This window comes from Pagrus pagrus, assembly GCF_965226575.1.
Source record: "Pagrus pagrus genome assembly, chromosome: 1".
NCBI classification, from domain to species: Eukaryota; Metazoa; Chordata; class Actinopteri; order Spariformes; family Sparidae; genus Pagrus; species Pagrus pagrus.
Window position 1 is genome coordinate 27,588,703 of NC_140185.1, and position 24,881 is coordinate 27,613,583.

Consider the following 24,881-nt stretch of genomic DNA (forward strand, 5'->3'; position numbering starts at 1 on the left):
TTATACACAACAGTTCACTTTCAGAGACCCGTCCGCTCGACATTACAAGGTCGTTCATCGTCATACTGTGGATCAGCCAACCGAAGAAAGAATAATAGTGAGAAAAGTTGAATTCATAAGTTAAAAACAAGCACCATTGTTCCATTCAGTACACTCAGAGGAGTTTTACTGCTGCAGCCTTACTTGCTCTGGTAGTTTTTGTTCACTTATGTTTGCTAACTTGCTGTAAACAAACAGTACTGAGGAAGCTGGCTTCAGGACTCTTCCCTACGTGTGTTGCTGTTAAACTATGGTTTTGAACCTAACAATATCGCTTGTGGCCGGAAGTTGAGTCATTTTAAAGGATTGTGGCATGAGATTAATTGATAGTCTTGATAAAGAGATGAGAGCCAAAACAAAGATGGAGTCGTCCTCCAGTCCTCATGAGAAACATGCTAGATATTGTTCTCTTGTTTAACTGATTGAAATCAGTCATGCTGTTTTAACAGGCCAGTCGTCAGAATAAAATGTTGGCAGTTAGTGTTTCTGCAAACCGCTGATCGTATCATGCTTCTACAAAACGTGTCAAATCACATTACATGTTTATGGGCCGACTTTCATGTCGGGAGGAGGAGGGGGTGGCGGTGGAGTTACAGCTCGGCGAGAAGGGCAGCCAAGCCAGTGACCGCTGTCCAAGACTGTTTCAACATTTGTAAGTGTGACGCCACTGGATAATTTGAAAGAGGCCTCAGGACAATTTCCAGACTTGTTTGTGGTGACAAGGGATGTTGATGATCCATAAACCACTGTTAAGAATTTAAATGATTAAAATTTAATTGCCAAAAAGTGCATAATACTTCAAGAAGTGTCTCATTACAAATGACAAATGTGTGCTCATTAAAAAAAGTCTAAAAAATAAGAAAATAAAACAAAACGCACATCGGTTGTTTTCTAATGGAAATCTGTCTGGAAATATGTTGTTAATAATAAATCGATAATCAATTGTGAAGGCAGCCAATTAATCATTTATTAAGAAATTCATCACTAGTGGTGAACGAAACACTTAACCCTAACCAAGTAGTTTTTGTGTGTAAACCTAACCAGACCATAAACACAGCGCTGTCACACAATAAAATAGGAAACTGAACCAAAAGAAACGTAAAGTTGCAACGTGTCCATGGTTTGCAGAAAATGTACACTGGCAACATTTATTCTAGCAACTATGAGAAATAGTTAAAAAATAGGTTTACTCTGTTTCTTAAGGCCAGAAACACACAAATCCACCGTGATGAGAAACTTCTACTACGCTCTCCATAAATGTTCGTGACCTGACAGAGGAAATGCCAGCTATCATAAGGGTCTGCGTGACCTTTACCCTACTTAAATCCATCATCAGCCAAGACTGCACACAAACAGCAAGACAAGCAACTTATTATGCCTTTTCCCCGGCGAGTAACAATGCATTTGCTGAGTACAACATCGACACAGTGAACCCATTCAGTTGTAACGTCTTCAGCAGAAAACAGCTTCACTAACGGTCAGTTTTACATTCGGGCACATACAATTTTCTAAAGAGAAAAACACTGTATGGACATGTATTAGTATACAACGTGTAGTCTCTTGGTGCAGATATCAAGCCTGGGACACTTAATCGTGCGTAATAGAAATGTTTAAATGAAAGTAGTAAGTTTATGGGGTGAAAGTATTCCACACCGGTCTGTAGGATTGTGCAAATCCTCTGCAATGACCATGCAAGCTCTGGCAGACTACGTTTTGTTTAACCTCAGATTGCTCAAATAAACATAAACGTTATCATAAATGTTCACAGTACAGATACATTTCAAGGGAATTATTATTCATTGAGTGAAGGCACACCACAGCCTACTCCACTTCACACCAGGAGACAACTGACTGTGAGCCACACGAGAAAGATGTAATTTTCTCTTGCTCTTAAGGAAGACAACGGATCGGAAAAAAGGCTTCACGTCTGCCAAATTAACAGGGTTTTCACCCGAGCCCTGTTGGGAATCTCATCAGAAAATAACTGGTGTGGAACAAAAGCACAATCTATTATTTGTCGAATGAAATGTTGAGAAAGTGAACACTATAAAGACGTCAACCCTGAACCTTGTCTATAACTTTTAGTGGTCATACAAAGGTTTAACTTGGCTCTGACAGGAGTTTAGGTCATAGTTTAGATTGGCCTGGGGCTGAGGAATGCAAGAGTGAAAATCACTTTATGTGCTTGTCTGATCAATATGAATAATTACATCGTATATGCAGTAAATAATGGCAGACTGCACAGCGGTCGCACCCTTTTTCCTCTCTGTTGCAGCGGCTCACGTAGAAAAAGCAGCTCAGATGCGCTGCAGCAAAATACTTATAAACTGTCGGGTTTGTTCTGGTTTCAGTTACTACAGTGTACAAAGGAAGGTGTGGCAGTTCAGTGTTTGACAGCCACACAGTTTGCGTGATAGTTCGTCTTTTTATTTCTGCTTTACAACATGCAAAACTTAATCTACTGGAGAGAACACAGGCTCCAGAGGCAGAATGGTAGACACGATGAGTGGTTACCGATGTAATGAAGCGGAAGATCATATTTTGGGTAAAAGGAACAAACTCAGAGCAAATAAAACATGATGAAACAAACTATGGGTCATAACGACTGGGAATAGATGTCACTGAATATGTACATAAGTCAAAGTTCACAGTCTTAGATACACAATTGCATTGAAAGCTAAGAGACAAACCCATCTTTGTTTTTGTTTTTCAGTCAGTCAGAGTTATTTTTCTGACAAACCAACAAAAACAAATTCCATTTTGTAAATGTAAACACATGCAAAGTGCTCACACTTAAGGCTGTGTAAGTGTCTGGAAAGATAAATCAAGCACACGTCAAGCAGTACAAATTTCTGAAACCAATATAGTATTTGCGTGCCTTGAACCAGTAAGAAGTCACTTAGTGTCTAAACTGAGCAAAGTTTTGGCTTGTGGGACCATGTGGTCATGATGAAGAGGAGAAAAACACTAAAATTACTAAATGTGCTCCTGCCAGATTAAGGTCAAGTGCCAGACTGCAGTCCATCACCACAGTACAAAGATTTTTGTTTAACCAAATCATATGATATGTCTACAGCGCAGACTGCAGAGTCCTTCAGCGCTAATGTGGAGTAGAAGAGGATGATGAACAACCAACGGCTACCGATGGAAACTTTACTCCTACATGAGTGTTGTGTTGAGTAATGATACAACTTGTAAATTCAGACAGTCGCTTCTTTGTTCATAATCTTTTGCTCGTACTGAGACATGTGTCAGGTATCATGTTCCAATTACGTTTTGGAGATATCGCTGAAGTGAAGGAAACAAGGAAGTGTTATTTCTGACTAAGGCAAGAATGGTTTTGTACCCGCACGGGGGAAAAAAGACCAAATAGGATACGATAAGAGCCTGAAGAATGAGCCTCACCAAACGTATTCACTGTGCTTCATTTTGGGCCAAACAGTCGCAAGGACATGAAGAACACCGCAATGATAAACCAAGCCAGACCTTCCATAAATAGTTCAGATCGAGACTAAAATTAAAGTTGAGGTTTCAGATTAGATTTATATACTGCACCACAATTATGAGCTGCTTAATAAAGTGTTCTCTTTCATTAGAGCGACAATGATCCCAGTTATGAAACTGAGGCTCTGTGGGCTGGATTTAAATTCTGAGTTAAATAATATCCAGTGATTTAATATTTAATCATGAGTGCTGGAAACCAGACAGATGTTAGAAGCTAGAAGTTAGAAAAGTAGCGTTTGGAAGCCATTGGCAGTAACAAGCAAAGACTGCAGAGAGTCAAGCTCCTCTTGAGTCGACCTAACAAGGCCACATAAAGGTTTTTTTTATCAGAACACCAGGCTAAACCCTATTCCAATGTATGTGTTAAACACAGACAAGGAAACCAAAGCTTCTGTTCCTGTTTAAATCTGGACCGGTCCAGTCATAAACACATTGTCACGTCCACCATGACACGAAGAGGGTCTTGTGTTAGTCCCATGAAAGTTTCAACTCCAGTAAGAGGCAGGGGGGCTCATACTGGAGGGAGGCTATGATTCAAGCCAGGTTTGAAAAAAAGGACACGGCAGAACCAGGCTGGGTTCAGTAGTAAATCTCATTCACAATAAGACTAAAACTCCTCTGGGAACAAAGACACAAAGTTTAACATTTTAGATCCGTGACAGTCTTACTTTGGTTCCCAGCCACAGTCCAGTCGAGGTCCTGCTCAACATCCATTAGATAGAGAAACCCAAACTGAAAGCAAGTCCAGGCAGGACCCAAACCCAGCTGAATCCAGGCCAGGAGAAAGTCAACATAGAATCAGAATCTGACCCAAACTGATCGCTGGTCTGCTCTAGGCCACACAGCAGTACCTTTTCCACCATGACTTGGACAGACTCTTCATCTTGTCCGGCGTCTGCCTTTGCTTTTTCCGGTGCTTCTGTTTCCCTCTCGGGTGCTTATGGGAGCTGCAGCTCTGCAGGCTGGCCAGTATGGCCGTGTCAAACACTTCTTTCAAATTCTTTTGGGTCAGTGAAGAGCACTCCATGTAGGTCACAGCTCCAATCTCCATCGCACAGTCGCGGGCGTCTGCTGGGTCCACCGGTCGCTCCCGGTACTTAGCCAGGTCAATGAGAACCTAAAAGGACGAGGCGACATGTATGTTGAGACACTTTTGTTCCATAAAGCAATCTCTTTGATTTCATGCAACTCTAATGAGGCTTCCAGTCAACGTGTTCACACGTCTAATAATTACAAACATAAGCATGAGACATGGACGGATGCATGCACGTGTAAGTGATGCCCGGAGTATGTTTCCTCCACCTTGACGTCTCCTCGGAGGTCACACTGCGTCCCAACGAGGACGAGCGGAGCGAAGGGGGCGTGTCTCCGGATCTCTGGTACCCACTTCTCAGGAACGTTCTGGAAGGAGGCGGGACTGACGACACTGAAGCACAGCAGGAACACATCTGCACTCGTGTAGCACAGAGGCCGCAGCTTGTCAAACTCATCCTGGGGAGGTCGGGAGAGATGATGACACAGATATCGTAGAGATTTTTCAGTTGTGAAGTATGGGGACAAAAAAAAGGTGATTAACGTCATCACAGTCCTGTCACACCTAGTAAAATTACTGCTGTTACTGAGTGATTTGTTTGTCATGACGGAAAATTAACTATGAGGATATTTCTAACCTCCTCCCTAACTTCCTGTCTCTCCCCTTGATCTCCCACTCCATCCTTCCTCTGCCTGTGATCCTCCCATTCAATCTGTCCTCATATCTGAAAACACACTGATACAGAGAAACAGCTACCTCACAACAGTATTGACTTTACTTCTGAGTGTTTATATACTTTAGGCATGTGATGATTTAAAAATTTCACGTCACAATTAATTGATTATTCACGATATTACCAGGATAATCTACGAAAAAGGAACAAATATTTTCATTTCATCACAGACAGGCTACACATTGTGTTGTAGTGAACAACAAAGTGCTCAGCGGACAGAGTGGTGGATGGTGGTCACAGAGATGGGAGTGCAAATTAGACGTTGTGTTGGTCCGCAGGGCAGAAACCTTCCTCCTGCGCCTCTTCTGCCTGTCGTTCTTTAGTTTCTAGTTATTACACAGTTGACTTTTTGTGGGGGATTCAACTGGCAAGCTGAGCCTTCAGCCAAAGTGGCTCCCCTCATCGCAATTCAAAATCAATCAGGAAGTCAATATAGGACTGTATGTTAACGAGCTAGACATCTTTTTTGAGTCACTCATGAGGATATTCATCAATTACGATTGTCCCGATTAGACAAAGTCACTATGATCAACTTATCCTGACGGTTTTTATCAGGATTCAAGATAAAATCTTATATTGTCTGATCCCTAATATATTTTATTCTGATTCAATTAAATTCTATTTATATCTTATGTGTTTAAACAGTCATAACTATGACTTGTTTTAATGTAGACATTCGCTCTATGTCTAACCAGTTACATCTCAATCACAGTTTTTCTTGTATTCATTTCAGACAAACAGCTGCAGTTAAGAAAGAAAGAAAGAAAGAAAGAAAGCAGGAAGGAAGGACGAAAGAAAGAAAGAAAGAAAGAAGATTGTTCCCTCCTCATCGCTTCCTTCTCTCTCAGGCATTGTTTCAAACACAAATACGACAGGAAATGCTGCTGGCTGATGTGTGTGTGTTGACATCACTGACCTGTCCAGCTGTGTCACAGAGTTGTAGTTTGACTGGCTGCCCATCCACTGATACCACCGCTACACACACACACACACACACACACACACACACACCATAAATAACATGGCCAATTATTTTCTTATGGCAGTCTGATGACACCTGATGGGAACTATTCACCTTCTTTAAAGTTAATACAGTAAATCCACAGGATATTAATCTGTTTTGTTTGATAACTGAACATTTGTTTAAGCCATTCAAAAAGTCATAAATCACACATTTGTTTGTCACAGCTTACCACTATAATGTCATAAATAACAATATATTATTATTAATAGTACAATTTATCAGAAAAGTTAGAGATCGCTAGTCTATGACCAACTGAAAATGTCTTTAATGACCACATGGTCACTCGGACATTGTGTGGTGAAGCTCTGATGTGTATCTCCCACAGTCACCTGATCATTAATACATCTGTATTGATTGATTACATAACTGAAGTCCATCTCTTACCTGAGAAGTTGTCAAACGCGGTCGGGACGTACTCTGTGGGGTAGCCGTTGGTGGTGTAGCTGACCACCAGGCTGGTCTTCCCCACGGCTCCGTCCCCCACCAGCACACACTTCACCCGCCTCTCCGCTGCTCCGGCTCCCGCTGACCCTGCCCCGGCCCCGGCCCCGGACCGCCGCGTCCTGCCGGAGCCCCTGTCCCTGCTCCGGACCCTCCTCGGCGGGACAGGCGGAGCTGGGGACACCGGTGCCGGCCTGTAGCCTCCATCGCCCCGCTGTGGCATCTGGCACGGAGAGGAGGGGGACATGGAGCTGGTGGAGACCCGGGCAGGACACTCAGTCCCGGTTTGGTCCAGTTTTCACATCGTCCATTCTTCCGTTATCTGCCGGGCTAACGTTACAGAGCGGGTTGTCAACTGACTCCTGTGTTGTCGCCGCTTCTTCTTAGTTTCCATAGTTGGATCAGCAAAAGTTTGAACGTCTGCTCACCGGCTCACAGCTCACAGCTGAAGCTCGGTCCATTTCAAGAGTCAGGGTTCGTTTAAGATATGAGTCAAAGTCCGATTAAAAGAGCGGGGGTTCAATTAACGCTAGCCGTTTTTTGGAGTCTGTGTCCGGCCAGTCATCCAATGGACAAACAGCCCCGTCCCAAACTCCCCTTCAGATGACATCACAGCGCGTGTGTGTGTGTGTGTGTGTGTGTGTGAGAGAGAGAGAGAGAGAAAGTCATCAAGCCCATAATAATAATAATAATAATAATAATAATAATAACCTTTTTTTTTTTTTATCATTTAAAGCATTTAAGCATTATAATGAGGTCCTGTAGTGCTGCAGAGATGCCCTGACCCACACATCTTGCTCTCCAGATTCATTTTAAAGTAATGTATTACGTTACAATTTTACTGTCTGCGTAGAGTAATAAATTACTTATTAGACTACTTTTTACACGGAGACTGACAACACGGCTGTTTGGTAGCCTACAGACCCCAACAAATGTCACATCCTCGTGATTTTAAAGGTGCACTATCTTTGTTTTCATGACTGAATAAACTGAATAAACAAACCGACCTTAAAGGACAACACAGTTTCATGCTGTTTCACTTTGTTTATATGTGGCGGACCCTGCCACTTTCTAGCTTTAAACAGTTTTCTGAGGACCTTATTTTCCTCTGAGAACAGCTTGTTTATCCAGTGATAGAAAAGTTTGAGTTGAGTTTTTATTATTACCTCATTAATATTGTAAGTATGAAGTATGAATTTCTTCTCCAAAACTACGTAATGCCCCTTTAAGTGGAGTATAACATATCATAAAATGGAAAAACTACATAAAAAGACAAATATAAATACAAACGTATTAACTCTGTGTCAATGTATTTACATCCAGTGACAGACAGATGGGACATGTGCGCCATCTAGTGGACACAGTGAAAAAGACACGGCATTTTAACAAATACTATATTTTATGGGTCTCGGGTTTTCAGGCAAGCGACTAAACATCATGTTTCCCCACATATCATATGAATCTAGACGAGTCTTTAAAATGTATACCGTCATATTTCTACAGTGAGAGCTACGAGGGACACGGACACAAACACCGGCTGATCAGTGTTTCCACACGGACCCTTTTCTGAACCGCACCTGCGTTTCATGTGTTGTGCTTGTGATGGAGAGACTTCTCGCTCCTTCTGCTTGACAGTTACTCACACAGCCTGGACGACTGACGGACAGATAAGCTGCCCTCCAACATGTCCGGCGATACGAGCAGGTCCCCGGCGGAGGTGGTGCTGGGTTTCCTGGAGGAGGCCGAGCCGTGGCGGCTCCTGTCCCCGCAGTTCCCCAGTAAAGTCGGGGGGAAACCGGCGTGGCTCAGCCAGAGAGGCCTGCCCTCAGTGCCCGAGCTGGAGTGTGAGATCTGCCGCCTGCCAATGGCCTTCCTCATGCAGGTTAGTGTCCCGGAGAAGGGAGGGACATAAACATCACTGAGTTTCAGGGGAGCTCAGTTTTAAAGGGGCACTATGTAGTTTTGAAGAATAAATTCAAAGTCAGAGTTTTAATATTTACAATATTAATGAGGTCATAAACCAAACACAGAAATAATTATGTTTCCCTTAACTGAATAAACAAACCGTTCTCAGAGGAAAATAAGGTCCCCAGTGTGAAGCTAGAAAGGTGGCAGGGTCCGCCAAATATAAACAAAGCAAAACAGCATGAAATTTTGTTTGTCAGTTTGTTTATTGAGTCATGAAACTGAGGAGTTTGTTCATTTAGTTTGCTTAGGCATAAAAAAATAAGTCGATTAAAATTTCTTCCTCAAAACTGCATAGTGCACCTTTAACTTGACTTAAACAAGGTTGTCAGCGAGGAAACACTGGAGCTGCTTCACAGATGATTATTAATAAATAAATAAATAAATACAGTAAATAAAAGCTGCTAAAGCTCAGCTTTGGTCCTGCAGGTGGATATTATCCAGTGTAAATGTGCCAATAAAGTAGGTAGTGGAATAAATTTAATATAATAAGAATAATAACAATAAAATGAATCTAAGCACAGATAAAGTAGTTCACTTCTAGCCTAGCCCATCTGAGACTTGTCCTTTATAAAACTAGATATGATGTATTCGTTATAAAACTCAGATAAGGTGTCTCTTGGTGTGACAGCTTTAGATTCTGCTTGGCTGAGCTGCTTTATAACTTTGAACTCTTCTGTTTACTCACCTTCTTTCATCCTCCTTTCAGGTGTATGCACCTATTTCCGGCCAGGACAGAAGTTTCCACCGAACGCTCTTTCTGTTCTGCTGCAAAACTCGCGAGTGCTACACATGCAACAACAGCCGCTGTGTGAAAGGTAACCATTAGTGTTTGAAGTTTGTTGTGTTTTTTGTCACAGGAAAGAATATCTGACACCTTTCTTAAAATCTTCTTTTCAGTCTCCAGTCTTTGCTTTATTTCATTCTCCCCCTTTCTGCAGATCCTCTCTGACATTTTTCTGACAGATTGTGTTTTCTCTTCTTATTCTTTCAGTTTTTAGAAGTCAGATACCTCGGAGGAATGAGTTCTACCCCTTCAACCCTCCATCAGGTTTGTGTATTTTGCCAGGATAACATCACCTCATACTATCAAGTGCTACATACGTAAAGCAGAGTTTAGTTGAAAGCTGTCATTTATCAGTACGTGTAGTTGTTAAAGAACTGATATAAGCATTGAGACGATACAGTAGTAAAGATTAAATTTACTAACTTGTGATTTTTTGTCTCAGAGGATGAACCCCCCAGTGAGTCTGATTCGGACCAGACTGTGTTGTCCGTCTCTGGAGTTAAACTATGTTGGGTGTGCGGTTGCCCCGGCAGCAAAGCCTGCTCCCGCTGTCACTCTGTAAGCTACTGTGGAAAACACCACCAGACCCTCCACTGGAAACACGCACACAAGAAGGAGTGTTGCAGCCAAGGTGTGTGTTATGCATTGGACTGTGTGTTTTGTCAGTTTCTGTCAGTTCCTGCCACCGAGAAGGCGTAATGTCTGGGTTATGTCTTTTTTCCGTCTGTATAGAAGCGTCCACTGTCACAACCTCTCCCTTCCTCTTCCCCGAGTCTGAGCTGCTCACTGAGCCTGAGGAAGAGGAGGAAGACAAGGAGGAAGAGAGAGACACAAAGGAGGCTGAAGAGGAAGAAGAGCAAGGGGGTGTGGATTGTCCCTCCTTAGCAGACAGTAAGCTTTCAGTTATGTCTGACAACTGGTGGCGTGTATTAAAAGAAAAAAATATGAAATGTTTTCCTTCATATCCTGACTCTGTTTTCTCTATTCAGCGCTGGCAGAGACGGACCTGGAAGATATGGCTATGCATGAGACTGAAGACAACAAAGTGTTCCAGAGGTTTAAAAAGAAGATCGCACCAGAGCCACACCAGGTGAAAAAAAAGGAAAATATGGAAAAGGGCTTATATGAACGCAAATTGTGTTTTGCTCATAGTGTTTTGTCATGTTCAGGTGGTGCGTTACAGTCGAGGGGGCTCTCCGTTGTGGGTTTCTTCTCAGCACATCCCATCTGATCAGGACATCCCACCATGCACCTGTGGTGCCAAGAGGATCTTTGAGTTTCAGGTAGTCACTGGCTGTAATCTTACCTCTTAAAGACTTACCTAGGTCTATATTCTTTCTTCTCACTACTGTTCATTCCTTTTTTCCCTGTTTTTTTTCACTCACAACAGTCTTGAATGGCAACCTGTTCTTGTGTGCCATGTGTATAAGTTGTGTATGCAGGTTGGTGATGGGAAAAACAAGCCAAGTTAATGTAATAATCATGTATGTGCGTCTTTAGGTAATGCCCCAGCTGTTAAACAGTCTGTGTGTGGACTCGACAGGAGCCAGTATCGACTGGGGGACGCTGGCTGTCTACGCATGCTCTGATAGCTGTAACCATGACGACAAGTACTGCCCCGAGTTCATTTGGAAGCAGGACTTCGGCTCGGATCAACACACACAGATTAAACCCACATAGTGCGTGCGTCCTGCTGGAGACAGTTTAGGACACACTGATGAATGTGAAAAGACTCAGCGATGGGGAAACTGTTTTTTACTCCCACTGGATTAAATCACAATTGTAGTGATGTCACTCCTCATTTAGTGGGCTGGACATCATCTGCTGCTCTTGTATGTAACAGAACATCAGTGTGAAATTCAGCTTAAAGAGGAACTCCTCCGTGGAAGAAGATGATCTATAATTTCCTGCCACCTCCAAACTTTTCTATGATCCTCAACATTCTGTATGCTAACAACAATGCATCTGTTGTGTTTCTGACCTGTGTGTTGGGTGGGTTATACATCATCAGTGATACGTGCTATTTATACAGTATGTCTATTGGAGCCAGAAGTCAGCAAACAGATAATATGACCTTGTGCCTTATCATCACACAATAAAGTTTTTTAACAAAACTGTCTTAAGTGTTCATCCGATTTCCTGCAGTTTTTTGTGGCAGATGGATGAAGTACATAAAACACAGCTACACGTAAAGTCTTATTTAGACTATTCCCATGTGAACTACCAGGTTGTTACTGATTTAGCAAAACATAAAAAAAAACATTATGTAGCTATCTTACTTCAAAATCATAATAGTTCAGTGATTTGTAATGGGGTGAATGGTGTCTGTCATTCAGAGGGAATCCCCCATGAGATGTGCATAATGCTTTTTATGTCATGAAGAGGATGTTTTCTGGCGTTTACTGATGGACAGATAGCTTTACTTGTTGCTAAACTAACCGCTACATTTAGCTGCCGCTAGCTGCTTAGCTCATCGGCAATTACATCTGATAATATTGTTACATAAACCTGTGATTTGAATTTACGACAGTGGTGATGCACTCAGCAACTGTGGGAGCACCAAATTGCACCCAATACCAACTGTCCACATAATGTTGCTTTACGTTAAGAGTTTCACTTTTCAAATGGCAAAAGAAGTGTCAATTACAGGTTAATATATTTACAGTGAATGAGATCATAGAATCATAAAACTGTCTTTGGCCTTTCTTAAATCTATATTGTGCATCCACTATGTCAGTTAACACAGTGGTGGGACTCTACTTCTGCTTCACTTACTCAAAAGTGAAGCAGATGAGGGCATTTTTCACTTTCAGGTCCTTTTTAAACTCTTGCTTTGTCAACAAACAAACATTGTGCACACACTTCTTATGATAACAAAGACCTCACACTGTGTTCACTGGACAACAAAATGTTATTGTAGTCAAAGAAACAGCTTTAACAAGAGAGCCGGTATGTACATTTTTATTAATGCACATTGCAGCACATGAACAATTTCAGAAGAATTGCATTTCGGCGCGGCAGGGCTTCCTGGTCGCCTTCTGCTGAGCTCAGATTCACAGAGAAAAGTACTCAGTCCTTCAGATCAGTTCCTGTCACTCAGCTGGCAGACAAACACAGATGAAAGTTACCTGTGACACACACGCACACCAAGAAGTGCCCAAAATTTAAACTTGTTTTTGGTGTGGCCGAGCAAACCGTAACCCTAACCCAGGACAGGACAATGTCCCTACACTCAAAAATAATTCTTCAAAAGAAAACGTTTAAATATAGTTTTAAATGGCCTAAAAGTTGATAGTAAAACTTTAAAACATAACAAACATGGCAACATGATGCAGAGTTTATCTACAATCATGATGTCTTTTAGTGCTAGTGGATGTGACTTTAGGATGCGCAATAGAAAAGACCAATACTGTCTTTTCTTCACATTGTGGTCCTTCAATTATAAGTACGTGCAGTAAGCAAGTGTATCAGGAACCCAAACCAAGTGACACAAACTTTGAATAACTAACCAACAACCAGATGACAACTTCAGCAGCAGGACTTGGATCAATTTAGTTTAACGGTCAATTAAAAATTTAAGAGGATCCAACTTCAATTACTGCTTAACAGACTGAACTATAATACATCCATCTCATGTCAAAAGCTTGGAAATCCACAACCAGCATTTATGAAATTAGGGCTAAAGTGAACCAAGATCCAGTAAATCTGAATGTAAAAGATAAAAACACTCAAAAGCAGACCGATTTGGTCTGGCATAAACAGTCTTTCAAATACTGTCAACAGGAATGTGGGGCTGACAAATTGAACAAGTCTTGATACAACTTGGGGACCGAGCAGATGATTAATAAAAATGCAATGTACAAAAATATTTAAAACAGTTTAAAATAAAAACATTGAAACAGCCTGAGTCAGACTGCTTCTTTTCTAATCCACGATATTTTACATTTCTTTACAGTCTTATGTACAAAAGGGACGTTCAGGGATGTGTCAACAGGAAAAAAAAAACTGGGCAAAAACAGAGATATTCCCAACAAATGGAGATGTCTAGGTGTAAAATATACCTTCACAGAACGCTGCAACAAAAAACTGTTAAAATCCTATTCTTCTAAAAAAAAAAAAAAAAAACTGGAACACTGAAGAGAGGGAGAAAGAAAGACAATTTCCATCCCTGCACAAAAGCCCTTATAACAGTCCACTTGTAGAGGTCAACATATAGATGACACTTCATGTGATTTTAAAAAAAAAAACAGTAAAAAGAGATCGGGTCGAGGCGATCATAAAAGGAGGAGCTGCAGGCTCTACGTTGTCTTGCGGAAGCCTTTCAGGATGGGGTAGATGTTTTCAAATGCTTCGTAGATCTCTGCTCTCACCTTGGCGCCTTAAAAAACAAAACACAGTTATCATTAACTACAATGAGTTACACTGGAAAAAGCACATAACAATAAAATTGGATACATTTCAAATCAATCTCAGCATGGTCGATAAGTAACAAGAAATTTTAAACCATGAGAAGCTCAATCAAACTAACCAACATCCACTTCTTCTCCTATATGGTTGTGATTAGGACACAGAGTAACAAAGAGTGAAGAGAAGAGCGGGTTTTACCTGTGAGCACAACTTTCCCAGAAACAAAGATGAGCAGGACAATTCTGGGTTTGATCATTCGGTAAATCAATCCTGGAAACAGCTCAGGTTCATAGCTGTTAACAGACAAACCGCATTTTATTAGACATCTGAAGTATTAGTTCAAACATTAAAATAAGTCAAGCCCCCTGCAACCTAAATGCTAGAGTTATTTGTGCAATAGAAAAATAGTTGGAAATAATTTATATTTTAGTGTATATGATTTGCTGAGGATAAGCAGATCCATAGTTTGATTACAGCACTTAATTAGAACCAATTAAGACTACAGGCAGCCTCAGCTTTTGACTGGCTCACAGTTTTAACAGAAATGTACTGATTGCCATTTTCTTGACCTGACCTGACCTGTTCTTTCTAAGAACTATAATTAACAGCATACACAAAAAGACCCCTATAACACATCAAAATTCCTACACAATTTTTTTTGTAACTCGTAGAAACGAGTCATGAACAAACACAAGTTACCTGCTAAACTGTTGATGTGTGAGGACTAATCCCTCCAGCCGAATGGGGAACTTCACATCGCAGCTTCCCACCATGTTCTGAATCTTGAAGTCCAGAAACTTAGCAGGAAAACCGAGCTTCTGCACCACACGAGCGTATTTTCTGGCAGCTAACCTCGACTGCTCCTCACTAGAAAGAAGGAAAGTCAATGAGAGGCAGATTACAGAAAAGCAGAAGAAATATGAGGAGCGCGAAGGAGATGAGATAAGAGACATGAAAGCTGAGAACATTTTATTGAAAGTCAGGGCATAAAACTGCATCCCTACTACAACAACACTACTCTGAAAATCTGGCTTCATTTGCTGAACTTCAGCATATGAAAGGTCAATAAAACTATATTCTGACCTCTTGGCTCCAGTGCAGACCATCTTCCCAGAGCTGAAGATAAGAGCAGTAGTCCTGGGTTCTCGTATTCTCATGATGACCGCAGCAAAACGCTACAAGAAATGGAAAGAACAGAAATATTATGACAGCCAACAGCGCTTCCCCGAATCTCCACAATGGAGACGGACGAGTGTAAAGTTAGCACAACCCATAGAGTCGCAACAGCGGCATTGTGGAAAATGCTTGAGGTTGAAATGAACCAGAATTTTTCTGAAAGCCCCACAACCAAAATTACATCACATGAGCTGTAGAGCAACAAAGAGCAGATCACAATAATGTGGGGCAGTCTCACCTTTGGGTTATATTCTGCATTCCTGGCTCTCAGTGCGATGGTCTTCAAGTCCAGTTTACAGCCCAGATTAACAGTAGATACTATGTTTCTAATAGTAAGGAAAAGAAGAGAAGCAAAAAGAAAAGAACTGAGCAAGAAACATTCAGGAAAACTATTCAGACAGTAGTTCAAAATCTAGTTTAAGGACCAAAGTGTAGGATTTACTCTGTGTGTGTGTGTGTGTGTGTGTGTGTGTGTGTGTGTGTCTGTATTAGCTAAACAATTTCCAACAGAGACGACTAAATGTTGTATAAACTGAAACTTTGATCATCTTCCAACTGGATATGAAACCTACTGTAGTTGTGGTACTATTCCAGAGCTCTCTGAGGCTGGTGTGGCCGGCGTGATAGGGGTCATGGGCGTCAGTGGGGTGTTGTAGAGTGGGGTATTCCCTGGCAGTGCTGTGGTAGTTGGGCCTGCTACCGCCTGGGAATGGAAAAGCTGAGGGGTCTGCCCTGACGTTCCAGGAAGGCCTGCAGAACAAAACGATGATAAAATTCCACTATTGTTCAGACATGGATGATAATATTAAGTTTATTTTCTCTGAATAAATAGGGAAGACACCGGTTCTGGGGAGATGGGATTATGATCTCACCTCATAATGCTGAGAAAGGACAGAGAGGAAGATAAAAGAAATGTGTGCTGTACCTGTGTTTGCCTGCTGTGCTGCCTGTGCCTGTGCCGCCTGTTGTTGCCGTTGCTGTTCCTCCAGTATAGACAAACTGTTGGTGTTCTGGACAGGCTGGGGTGTCAGGCCTGAGCCATACGGCATCATGGGACTGAAGATTGGCATGCCTGGGGTCATGGCACCCTGCACAAGGACAAATTAAGTTGGGATCAAGCAGAAAAGTCATATTAGGAGCAAATGAAATTGACAAATGATAATGCAACATTGTCAAAATGATTTCCTCTCTGCCTCACAACTTTACATAAATTCAAATCTAAAAACACCACTGGGCTAGTGGTTGATTTTGAAGGTTCACAATTCTGCAAAGCTACTGCCGGGCTCCAGGGTGCAAAGGTATTGGTTACACATGCACCCAAAAACCGTTGAGTGTGACGAAACATTTTCCTTAGTGCACCAGTGAATCTGACATTCAGTAGGTTTGATTAAAAGAAAAAAAAAAGTTGACTATAATTTTTTCTTAACAAACAAGCCTGTATGTAGACAGTTGCCTTTGAACAAATATTAGCCTAGAAACATATTTTCTATGGACTCATTTGTCAGTGGATTTTATTTACATTTCGCACATGTGCTGTGCACGCATGTGTGAGCCTGTTAGTGTTCCTGCATTCCTTTGCACGAGCTAAAGGAAACGTGAGACATCACAACCTTAAACATTGTTATGCTCATTTTGAATACGGCAATTGATCATTTTCTTGTTGTGAATTACACCGCAGAACTTGGCTGTGCATGCCGCTTTGCTTAACGAAGGCACGGCACGAGCCATTGTAAATAATGTTTTTCACAGTGCTACTGTGGCATTGTGTGTAAAGGGACTTTAATAATGATCCTGAATGTAGCATTATATGGCACAACTGCTGGGTCTCCAGTGACTCCTTAAACCCACTTCACTGGGCTATAGGAGTGTCAAACTTCCTCCACTACTGGCTGTTAATGTTGTCAATTAATATAATGACAAACAAGCAGCCACAATGCTGAAGCTGCAGGATGGGAGCTCAAGTGAATCACGATCAAGCCGGTGCATTGAAACCTCGACATGTGTGGGTATGCCAGGCAGCTACGGTGAGATAAAAGTATGATGTGGTATATCTGACTGTGTTGAGGGCACGTTTGGGATCTTGTGCTGTTGACAAGGGAAAATACTTTTTAAATAAAACATCTTAGCCATAAAATAGTTGAAATCTTAGTTACCTGAGGGGAGGCCAGTCCCTGGAAGGCAGGTATACTGTTGTTTTGGTCCATCTCGTTAGCTCCTCACGTTAGCTTACTGCCACGCAAGAGCAGGAAGTAACACAGGCTGGATATCTTTACACAGCAGGTGCCTCAAAGATGTCCGTCTAGGGTCAATAATGCAGAGAAACACCAACAACCACGGAGGACTGGACTTCGCAGAAACACCCCCTTTCTTGATTCTTCTCTCTGGCAGGTATGTCCTACCTGAAAAGACGTGCAAAACCAAGGTTTACTCAGACAAACATTTTATTACTCGTAACTTGTCATCATCACAGCTGAGTGTTGGACTTGCAAATGACATGAAGCCGAATTACTGCAGCTGCAACTGTGGCGCCAACACATTAACCGCATTTAGCTTTAACGTGAATTAACCTTACTTTAGCTTGTTCGTTCATTCGGTCCCCATGCCTTACATGTCCAATAACAAGTTTAGTGCAAGATACGGGTGACAAATTCATCGACGCCCAAGTAATCTTCCAGCAGGATGCCTCGACAGACTCCAAAATGAGACATATCAACAGACTGGCTAGCTGAAGTTAGCCACAGAGCTAATGCTAGCAACACTATGCTAGCCAACATGAAGTCGTAACATGATGTCACACGCGATGACTTAGTGTGCTAAAATGAGTTGCAAACAACTTAAACATTTACCAGTGCACCGTACTAAACTGTCTGGGGTCTTACATTCACACTCGCACAGTCCAAATCAGCACACGAACTGAATAACTGAGCCTTAGGTCCCGTCTCATCCCCGGTCTTGTGCTTCGGCGCTCATGAGCGTCGTCAGCTACTTCCGGAAGTCGAACTTTAACTTCCGCCGTGTCACAGTTCACGCGCAGACAGAGCAAAGATGGCGTCGCTGAGTGACAAATCAGTTTGGGACGAAGTGGAGGATGGCATCGGCGAAGAAGTGTTAAAAATGTCCACAGAGGAGATAGTTCAGCGAACTCGTCTCCTCGACAGTGAGATAAAGATTATGAAGAGCGAAGTGCTGAGGGTGACTCACGAGCTGCAGGCTATGAAGGATAAAATCAAAGAAAACACGGAGAAGATAAAGGTGAACAAAACGCTGCCGTACCTGGTGTCTAACGTGATCGAGCTGCTGGATGTGGACCCCAACGACCAGGAGGAGGACGGGGCTAACGTGGACCTGGACTCCCAGAGAAAAGGAAAGTGCGCAGTCATTAAGACGTCCACTCGACAGACCTACTTCCTGCCCGTTATCGGGCTGGTGGACGCCGAGAAGCTGAAGCCCGGAGACCTGGTGGGTGTCAACAAGGACTCATACCTGATCCTGGAGACCTTACCCACCGAGTACGACTCCAGAGTCAAGGCCATGGAGGTGGACGAGCGCCCCACAGAGCAGTACAGCGACATAGGCGGGCTTGACAAGCAGATCCAGGAGCTGGTGGAGGCCATCGTGCTGCCCATGAACCACAAGGAGAAGTTTGAGAACCTGGGCATCCAGCCACCCAAGGGGGTCCTGATGTACGGACCACCTGGCACAGGGAAGACCCTCCTGGCCAGGGCCTGCGCTGCTCAGACCAAGGCCACCTTCCTGAAGCTGGCAGGTCCACAGCTGGTCCAGATGTTCATCGGTGATGGAGCCAAGCTGGTGAGAGACGCCTTCGCCCTGGCCAAAGAGAAAGCCCCATCCATCATCTTCATCGATGAGCTGGATGCCATTGGAACCAAGCGATTTGACAGCGAAAAGGCAGGAGACAGAGAGGTGCAGAGGACCATGCTGGAGCTGCTCAACCAGCTGGACGGATTTCAGCCCAACATGCAGGTCAAGGTAAAGATACTGACACCAAAACACCTTCCATGTACTCAGTCATTGCTCTGCAGTGTAAATTAAGACAACGGGTGAAAGACTACTTAAAAGTTGTGTGAAGGTTGGGGTATTAAAAACCCACAAGATATGAAATCTCATTATACATTATATCATCCCTGTTCTATTATAAAAAAAATAACAATCTTTCTTTTTTTTTAGAAAAAGAGAGAGCTCAACAGTTGTTGTTTTTTTCATAAACAGAACAGCACAAACTAATGTCCAAAAGTGTAATGGGTGTATATATAAACCTAAAATAACCCTTGTTAATAAGTTAAGATTACATAACAGAAATTTGTTCTGGATGTTAAAGGAGTTAAGCACCAACTTTCCTACCTTTAACTCACTGTTTTTCAATATGATGATTGCAGTATAACTACATTCATTTCATTTTTTTCAGGTGATTGCTGCCACCAACAGAGTGGACATCCTGGACCCTGCGCTGCTCCGTTCAGGCCGTCTGGACAGAAAGATCGAGTTCCCCATGCCCAACGAAGAGGCCAGAGCTCGCATCATGCAGATTCACTCCCGCAAGATGAACGTCAGTCCTGATGTCAACTACGAGGAGCTGGCTCGCTGCACCGACGACTTCAACGGAGCCCAGTGCAAAGCTGTGTGCGTGGAGGCCGGTATGATCGCACTGCGCCGCGGGGCCACTGAGCTGAACCATGAAGATTACATGGAGGGAATCCTGGAGGTCCAAGCCAAGAAGAAGGCCAACCTTCAGTACTATGCCTGAGGACACTGCCCGTGTCTGTATTTGTGTGTGAGAGGGTCTTTGATTATTAAAACAGATGTTGAGTAAACACTTGTAACAGTTGCTGATTACTTTGGGTTAATAAAAAGAAATATAATCTCAAAACTAAGTGTTGTTGTGTTTCCTCCTCATAAACCCGGAGGGTAGAGTACACTAAATGTTTTCCTGGTTTCAGGTGGTGCATAATAATTTAACAGCTTCTGCGGATTCTATCACTTTAAAAAAAAACAACTCTGATATCGAAACATATATTTACAAGTAGCTTAGTTGGAAAACATATTTTAAGTGAAGTTGTTAACCAAACAAATCCCGTAGTTAATTATTCCTGGTGTCAACAGTTGCAGCCTAGTTTGTTTGATTGCTCTGACTGGATTCTGGGTAGTTAAAGTACATTTAGATTGTACTGTACAGCTTCCTAGCTACTGCCAGTGGGCTGATAAACAAACCATTAAATTAAAGAATAGATCACATTTTTCTTGTGAGTCTTAAAACTGGAGCTGTTGATTATTTGTCAATTAAACAATTGAAAGAAAATGAATCACCGACCATTTTGATATTAGATTTAATCATTTCAGTCACTTTTCAATGAAAGACTATCACACTTTGCTGGTTCCGGCTTTTTTTAAATGTCAGGATTTGCTGATTTTCTCTGTGAAATGTGATTGTAAATGAAGATTCTTTAGGTTTTGGATTGTTGGTTGGACAAAGAAAGCAATTTGAAGAAGTTACTTTGGGCGGTTGATCAATTAACCATGAACATTATTGAAGTATGAATTGATAATGAAAGAATCATTAGTTGCAGCTCTACTTAAAACAATACAGATATCCCCAATAAAAGTGGGTTATTGTAACTGTTTCCTCTGAGTTAAAGACTTTTCTTATAACAAATAGCATCAAAGGATAGTTGTAGTCCTTTGACTTACAAAAGCAATCCATCATCAATAACTGCTTATCCTTTCAGCAGATCCCCACTGACATTGGGCGAAAGTCGGGGTGCACCCTGGACAGGTCACCAATACATCACAGGGCTGACACAGAGACAAATATGACTTTGAATTGCTATCTCTCACATTCTCAGCACATAGATAATGTTGTGAAGAAAATTGAGTGAGGTGTAAGCACCAGCACCATTGTTATATCATTACTGTTTCTAGCCCACCTTGAATAATGCTACAGCTACAATATATGCCAAAGTTAGATTGACTCAAGGCAGTCCACAGTAGGCGACTCCTCAGCTTGTGTGGCACCATCCTGTGGTGTTCAGAGGACGATACACTGAAAGACGACTCTCTGTTGCAGTGTTTTCATGAGCGAGATTTTTTAGATGCAACTTGGCTAACTGAGAAATCTACGTGATGCAATACCCGCACCTGAGGAAAAGGTAGATGTCTGCCTGATAGATATTGTGTACAAAGCCAAAACTCACATATCTTGTATTTTCCCATGAATAGTGCGTTTTATTTTGTTGGTTGATGTATAACATTTGGGCAAGTGGGCATATTTTGCAGTAAACTCAATTGAGTGGCATTTTTTTTGATGGCACGTAACTTTTTTATATTGTAGCTTTTTATGATTTTGTACCACATAACTTCATTTTTTTTTACCAAAGTAGTTTGAACTTCTTTTTCTAAGTAGTTAAGTTGTTAACCAAACTAGATCTCTCCCTTTGCTGTAGTTCAACTTCTTCCAGTGTGAAGTAATCAGTGGCTATGCTTTAAAAGTAACTTCCCCAACCCTATTCAATAAACAAAGTATTTAATTTAGCACCTATGGACTGCATTTAATTTACTGCACCAGTACTGGTGATGGCAACATAAGGCCACCCTCATTTTCCTTTTTACTGCTGTTGAACTATTTTACTATTTTTACTATTGTTTTGCACACTAGCACACTGCGCAAGTGTAAAATGCATGAGGTGGAGTGTCCAAGTGTGAGCAAATGCAATTAACAAAAAGGAGCACACTTCAGTTCTTTACATTTATTAAGAATGTAAAAATAACAGAGTACATATCCTTGTAAAGCATAGTCAAAAAACCAAACAGAGTCTGGGCAAGGGTGAGTGAAGAATTAATTCTCAGAACAGGAGTGCTGATCTAGAGCGAGGTTGCCAACCCACAAGAACATAGATGTAATAATGGCTAAAGTTGAAGGGAATAAGTGTAGGAAGCAAGAGAATAGCATCAATTTGAAATTAATTTGAACTGATATAAAAAGAGAAAAAAAAGGGGGGAAATGTGCTCCACAGTTAAAGCCCGACTTAGGAAGCCACTAGCAGCAACTTCTGGATCAACACTCCTATTTTAAGAAACTTCATATTATGAGGCCAAACCAACAGGGTGAATATGGAAAGAAGAGACCAAAGAGGAAAGCAGAAAAAGGGGAACATTTCCTTCCTCAGTCCTTTCTCAGTGGTATGGTCTGCTCATTGATGCCTTCCTTGGTGATGACACAGACCCGAAGGGCATCTCCAGTGTAGACATCTCTCTCTGCAGCCGAGATGAAGACGTCTTTCACCAGCTGAACCGCCTTGTCCTGAGTCAGAGGAACATGCTGCACACCCTCCATGTTCTTGAAACCAATCTGTGGAAGGAAAGACATACATGAGTGCACCTTGTCCTCCGTAAAGAAACAGACAAAAGTTGGATCATGGCAGAAAGCTAATCAGTATGCGGTGTTCGATATTTACCTGGTTGTCTAGCAGTGGTTGTAGCATGGCACTTGCTGATCCACCGGCCTTGTATGTGTCTCTCTGGTAGGAGCCCACTGGGTCAAAACTGTACACTGCTCCTTTGCCTGCATCACCACCATGAAAGGTTACAAATAAAAACAGCTATTACAAAAACGCAGTCAAAACTTTGTAGCAGCTTCGACATAACAAAAATAAACCTGTGTGTGACACAAATAGCTACAGCTTAAATATGCCGCTTGTTATTTACTCACACTATCCAGTGCATTCAACAAAGTGCTTACCCTCTTCATCCAGTCCTCCGATGATGTTGTAAACGTAGTAGGGGAAAAACCTTCTGCCGTACAGGATGGTGGACAACATGGCTGCGATGGCTCCACTGGTCATCATCTTATTGTTTGAGTGTTTGTACATCTGAGAGAGGGGAAGGAAAGTTTATTAGCAATTAAGTAACCTGAAAATCAGTGAACATTAAAGAGAGGTAAACAGACGGATTGCAAAAATACAAATGTCATCATCTAAGACAACAAGACACACGAGAATAGCAGCCATGTCAGCTCTGTCTTGGACACCACAATGATCAACAGACTCGCTGGTGTGCAAGCCGTGGCAGGACAGTTAGCACGGTCAGCAGAGTTAGATCCTTTTAAGGATGAGACTAATAAGAGAGTGAAACCAAAAAAACCTTACACCAGCCCACCTTTAGTCTAGCATCAATGATTTTAGTCAGAGTCAGGCAGTCACCATGGAAACCGCTGCAGCCAATGACGGTTGTGTCTGTCCTGTAAGGAAGAGGAGAAGCACAGATATCAGTGACAGACAGAGCAGCGTATTCTTCACTTTGCATGGATTAATGTGACAAAGACAAAAATGTGACTTAAAATGGCATTACATGAATGTACACATAACTATGAAAGGAGCAGATATATGTACCAGTTAGTTAGATTTAAAAGAGTTGATAAGATGTCTTAATACTGTCAATCTGCCCTTCTTCCTCAGTCCAGAAAGTGACTGTGCACACTTACAGCTTGTAGCATTTTGGGGAGTCCCGGCTGTGGATTGAGTAGCCTTCACTCAGCCTGGTATCTGAGGCTACAATGGCGAAGTCTTCCCCGGCAACCGCTAGTACGGTTCTGGAAAAAACACAGCATAGTTCATTTATCACACAAAGCACCTCAACATAGAGGGAAATGTACGGTTGCCCCAGACACTTGCTGACGGAAGCTAAGCTACTGAAACTGAAACTGTGGTGTTAACTAATCTTTCCCATTTAAAATTGTGGCCTATAACGCTTGCTTAATTAACACACTGAGATAAAGAGAGGCTGCTGTGTGCCCTCAACAAATAAACTTTGCACTGTTCACACACTTTTCATTAACTTCATCTTTGTTTAGTGTCAGTTAGCATATCGTTTGCTAATCTGGTTAGCTTGTTAGCTAGCAGGCTAACTGGCCAGCCGTTAACAAAATCACACTCACCCTCCGTTGAAAGCGTAGGGTGAGAACCGGTGCTCTACTGGACCAGAATAATGATAGTCCTTCATCTTCCCAGGGTCTGCAAAGGCGTGTGAAGAAAGCATTTTACCACAGAAAGCTAACGGGGTTCAAGATCTCCTCCGGTAAACTCGCTGTATCACTGCAATATGGCAGCCTTCTTCTTTTGGGGTCATAACACCCGTGCGTTCAGCTGTGCGCTGCGTGAGAGCGCCCCCACAGGCGGTTTGATGCAGAGCAGGAGCCAGCAGAGTGGGAGAGAGCTGATCCCTCTGTTGTGAAGATATCCTGATCAGAATTGGATTGTTTACTGAAGTCACAAGTCAGAATCATTATTTCTGAACTATTTATGTCAAAAAAGAACAATATAAGATATATCAAAAGCCGATACCAGATAAATGCATACTTCAGATTTGCGGATTGCTGGACTGCACAATGTTAGACCAAATAGATCCACTGAACCGTGATGACAATTTGTCTGTAATATTAATTAAATAATAACAACCGAATACATCAAAACCTCAAGGAAAAGTTCACTTTATGGTCCATAACACATTTCTGTAACTGAACAGTGTTGCAGCATTCCACCAAAGTCTCTTGAAGCCCCGAGATCCTAAATTGATTTGAAACCACATTATTTACACCTTTAAATGACCCTATTGTTTGTTTGATTTACACAAAAAACAACGTTTCTTAGTGCTGACTTGATATTAGTGAAAATAGTGTTTTAAAAAAATACTAAACTGATTTCATGCAGCACAGTTATTTTGATTGCTAATGTGTTATGTATTCATTTGGTAAAAATATGTT

The 24,881-nt window shown here is 42.0% G+C and overlaps 5 protein-coding genes across 6 annotated transcripts; 2 read left to right on the forward strand and 3 right to left on the reverse strand.

The window, feature by feature from the left end:
- Window positions 1–227: 227 nt before the first annotated feature.
- On the reverse strand, window positions 228–7,365 carry rhoua (ras homolog family member Ua). The gene is made up of 4 exons (XM_084364696.1): window positions 6,718–7,365; window positions 6,226–6,284; window positions 4,846–5,034; window positions 228–4,660 (listed from the first exon to the last, which is right to left on the reverse strand). The coding sequence occupies exons 1-4, from the start codon at window positions 7,019–7,021 to the stop codon at window positions 4,376–4,378; spliced, it is 837 nt and encodes a 278-aa protein (XP_084220822.1). The 5' UTR covers window positions 7,022–7,365; the 3' UTR covers window positions 228–4,375.
- Window positions 7,366–8,320: 955 nt separating this feature from the next.
- pdcd2 (programmed cell death 2) lies at window positions 8,321–11,645 on the forward strand. The gene is made up of 8 exons (XM_084347933.1): window positions 8,321–8,656; window positions 9,449–9,557; window positions 9,734–9,790; window positions 9,969–10,157; window positions 10,259–10,417; window positions 10,516–10,616; window positions 10,696–10,809; window positions 11,027–11,645. Exons 1-8 carry the CDS (start codon window positions 8,459–8,461, stop codon window positions 11,204–11,206), a joined length of 1,107 nt encoding a protein of 368 aa, XP_084204059.1. The 5' UTR covers window positions 8,321–8,458; the 3' UTR covers window positions 11,207–11,645.
- Window positions 11,646–12,471: 826 nt separating this feature from the next.
- Window positions 12,472–18,100, reverse strand: tbp (TATA box binding protein). Of its 2 annotated transcripts, none has more exons than XM_084354456.1 (9): window positions 17,956–18,100; window positions 17,263–17,508; window positions 16,035–16,197; window positions 15,682–15,859; window positions 15,348–15,435; window positions 15,017–15,108; window positions 14,633–14,800; window positions 14,132–14,226; window positions 12,472–13,904 (listed from the first exon to the last, which is right to left on the reverse strand). In XM_084354456.1, the coding sequence occupies exons 2-9, from the start codon at window positions 17,311–17,313 to the stop codon at window positions 13,825–13,827; spliced, it is 915 nt and encodes a 304-aa protein (XP_084210582.1). In that variant the 5' UTR covers window positions 17,314–17,508; window positions 17,956–18,100; the 3' UTR covers window positions 12,472–13,824. The 2 variants fall into 2 exon arrangements, with proteins under 2 accessions (XP_084210582.1, XP_084210581.1); XM_084354455.1 differs by having other exon boundaries at window positions 17,989–18,096.
- Window positions 18,101–18,127: 27 nt separating this feature from the next.
- On the forward strand, window positions 18,128–20,001 carry psmc3 (proteasome 26S subunit, ATPase 3). The gene is made up of 2 exons (XM_084354444.1): window positions 18,128–19,099; window positions 19,536–20,001. Exons 1-2 carry the CDS (start codon window positions 18,155–18,157, stop codon window positions 19,872–19,874), a joined length of 1,284 nt encoding a protein of 427 aa, XP_084210570.1. The 5' UTR covers window positions 18,128–18,154; the 3' UTR covers window positions 19,875–20,001.
- A 1,854-nt stretch (window positions 20,002–21,855) lies between these two features.
- psmb1 (proteasome 20S subunit beta 1) lies at window positions 21,856–24,264 on the reverse strand. The gene is made up of 6 exons (XM_084347886.1): window positions 24,057–24,264; window positions 23,604–23,711; window positions 23,279–23,360; window positions 22,863–22,992; window positions 22,579–22,685; window positions 21,856–22,472 (listed from the first exon to the last, which is right to left on the reverse strand). The coding sequence occupies exons 1-6, from the start codon at window positions 24,155–24,157 to the stop codon at window positions 22,287–22,289; spliced, it is 714 nt and encodes a 237-aa protein (XP_084204012.1). The 5' UTR covers window positions 24,158–24,264; the 3' UTR covers window positions 21,856–22,286.
- Window positions 24,265–24,881: the final 617 nt, after the last annotated feature.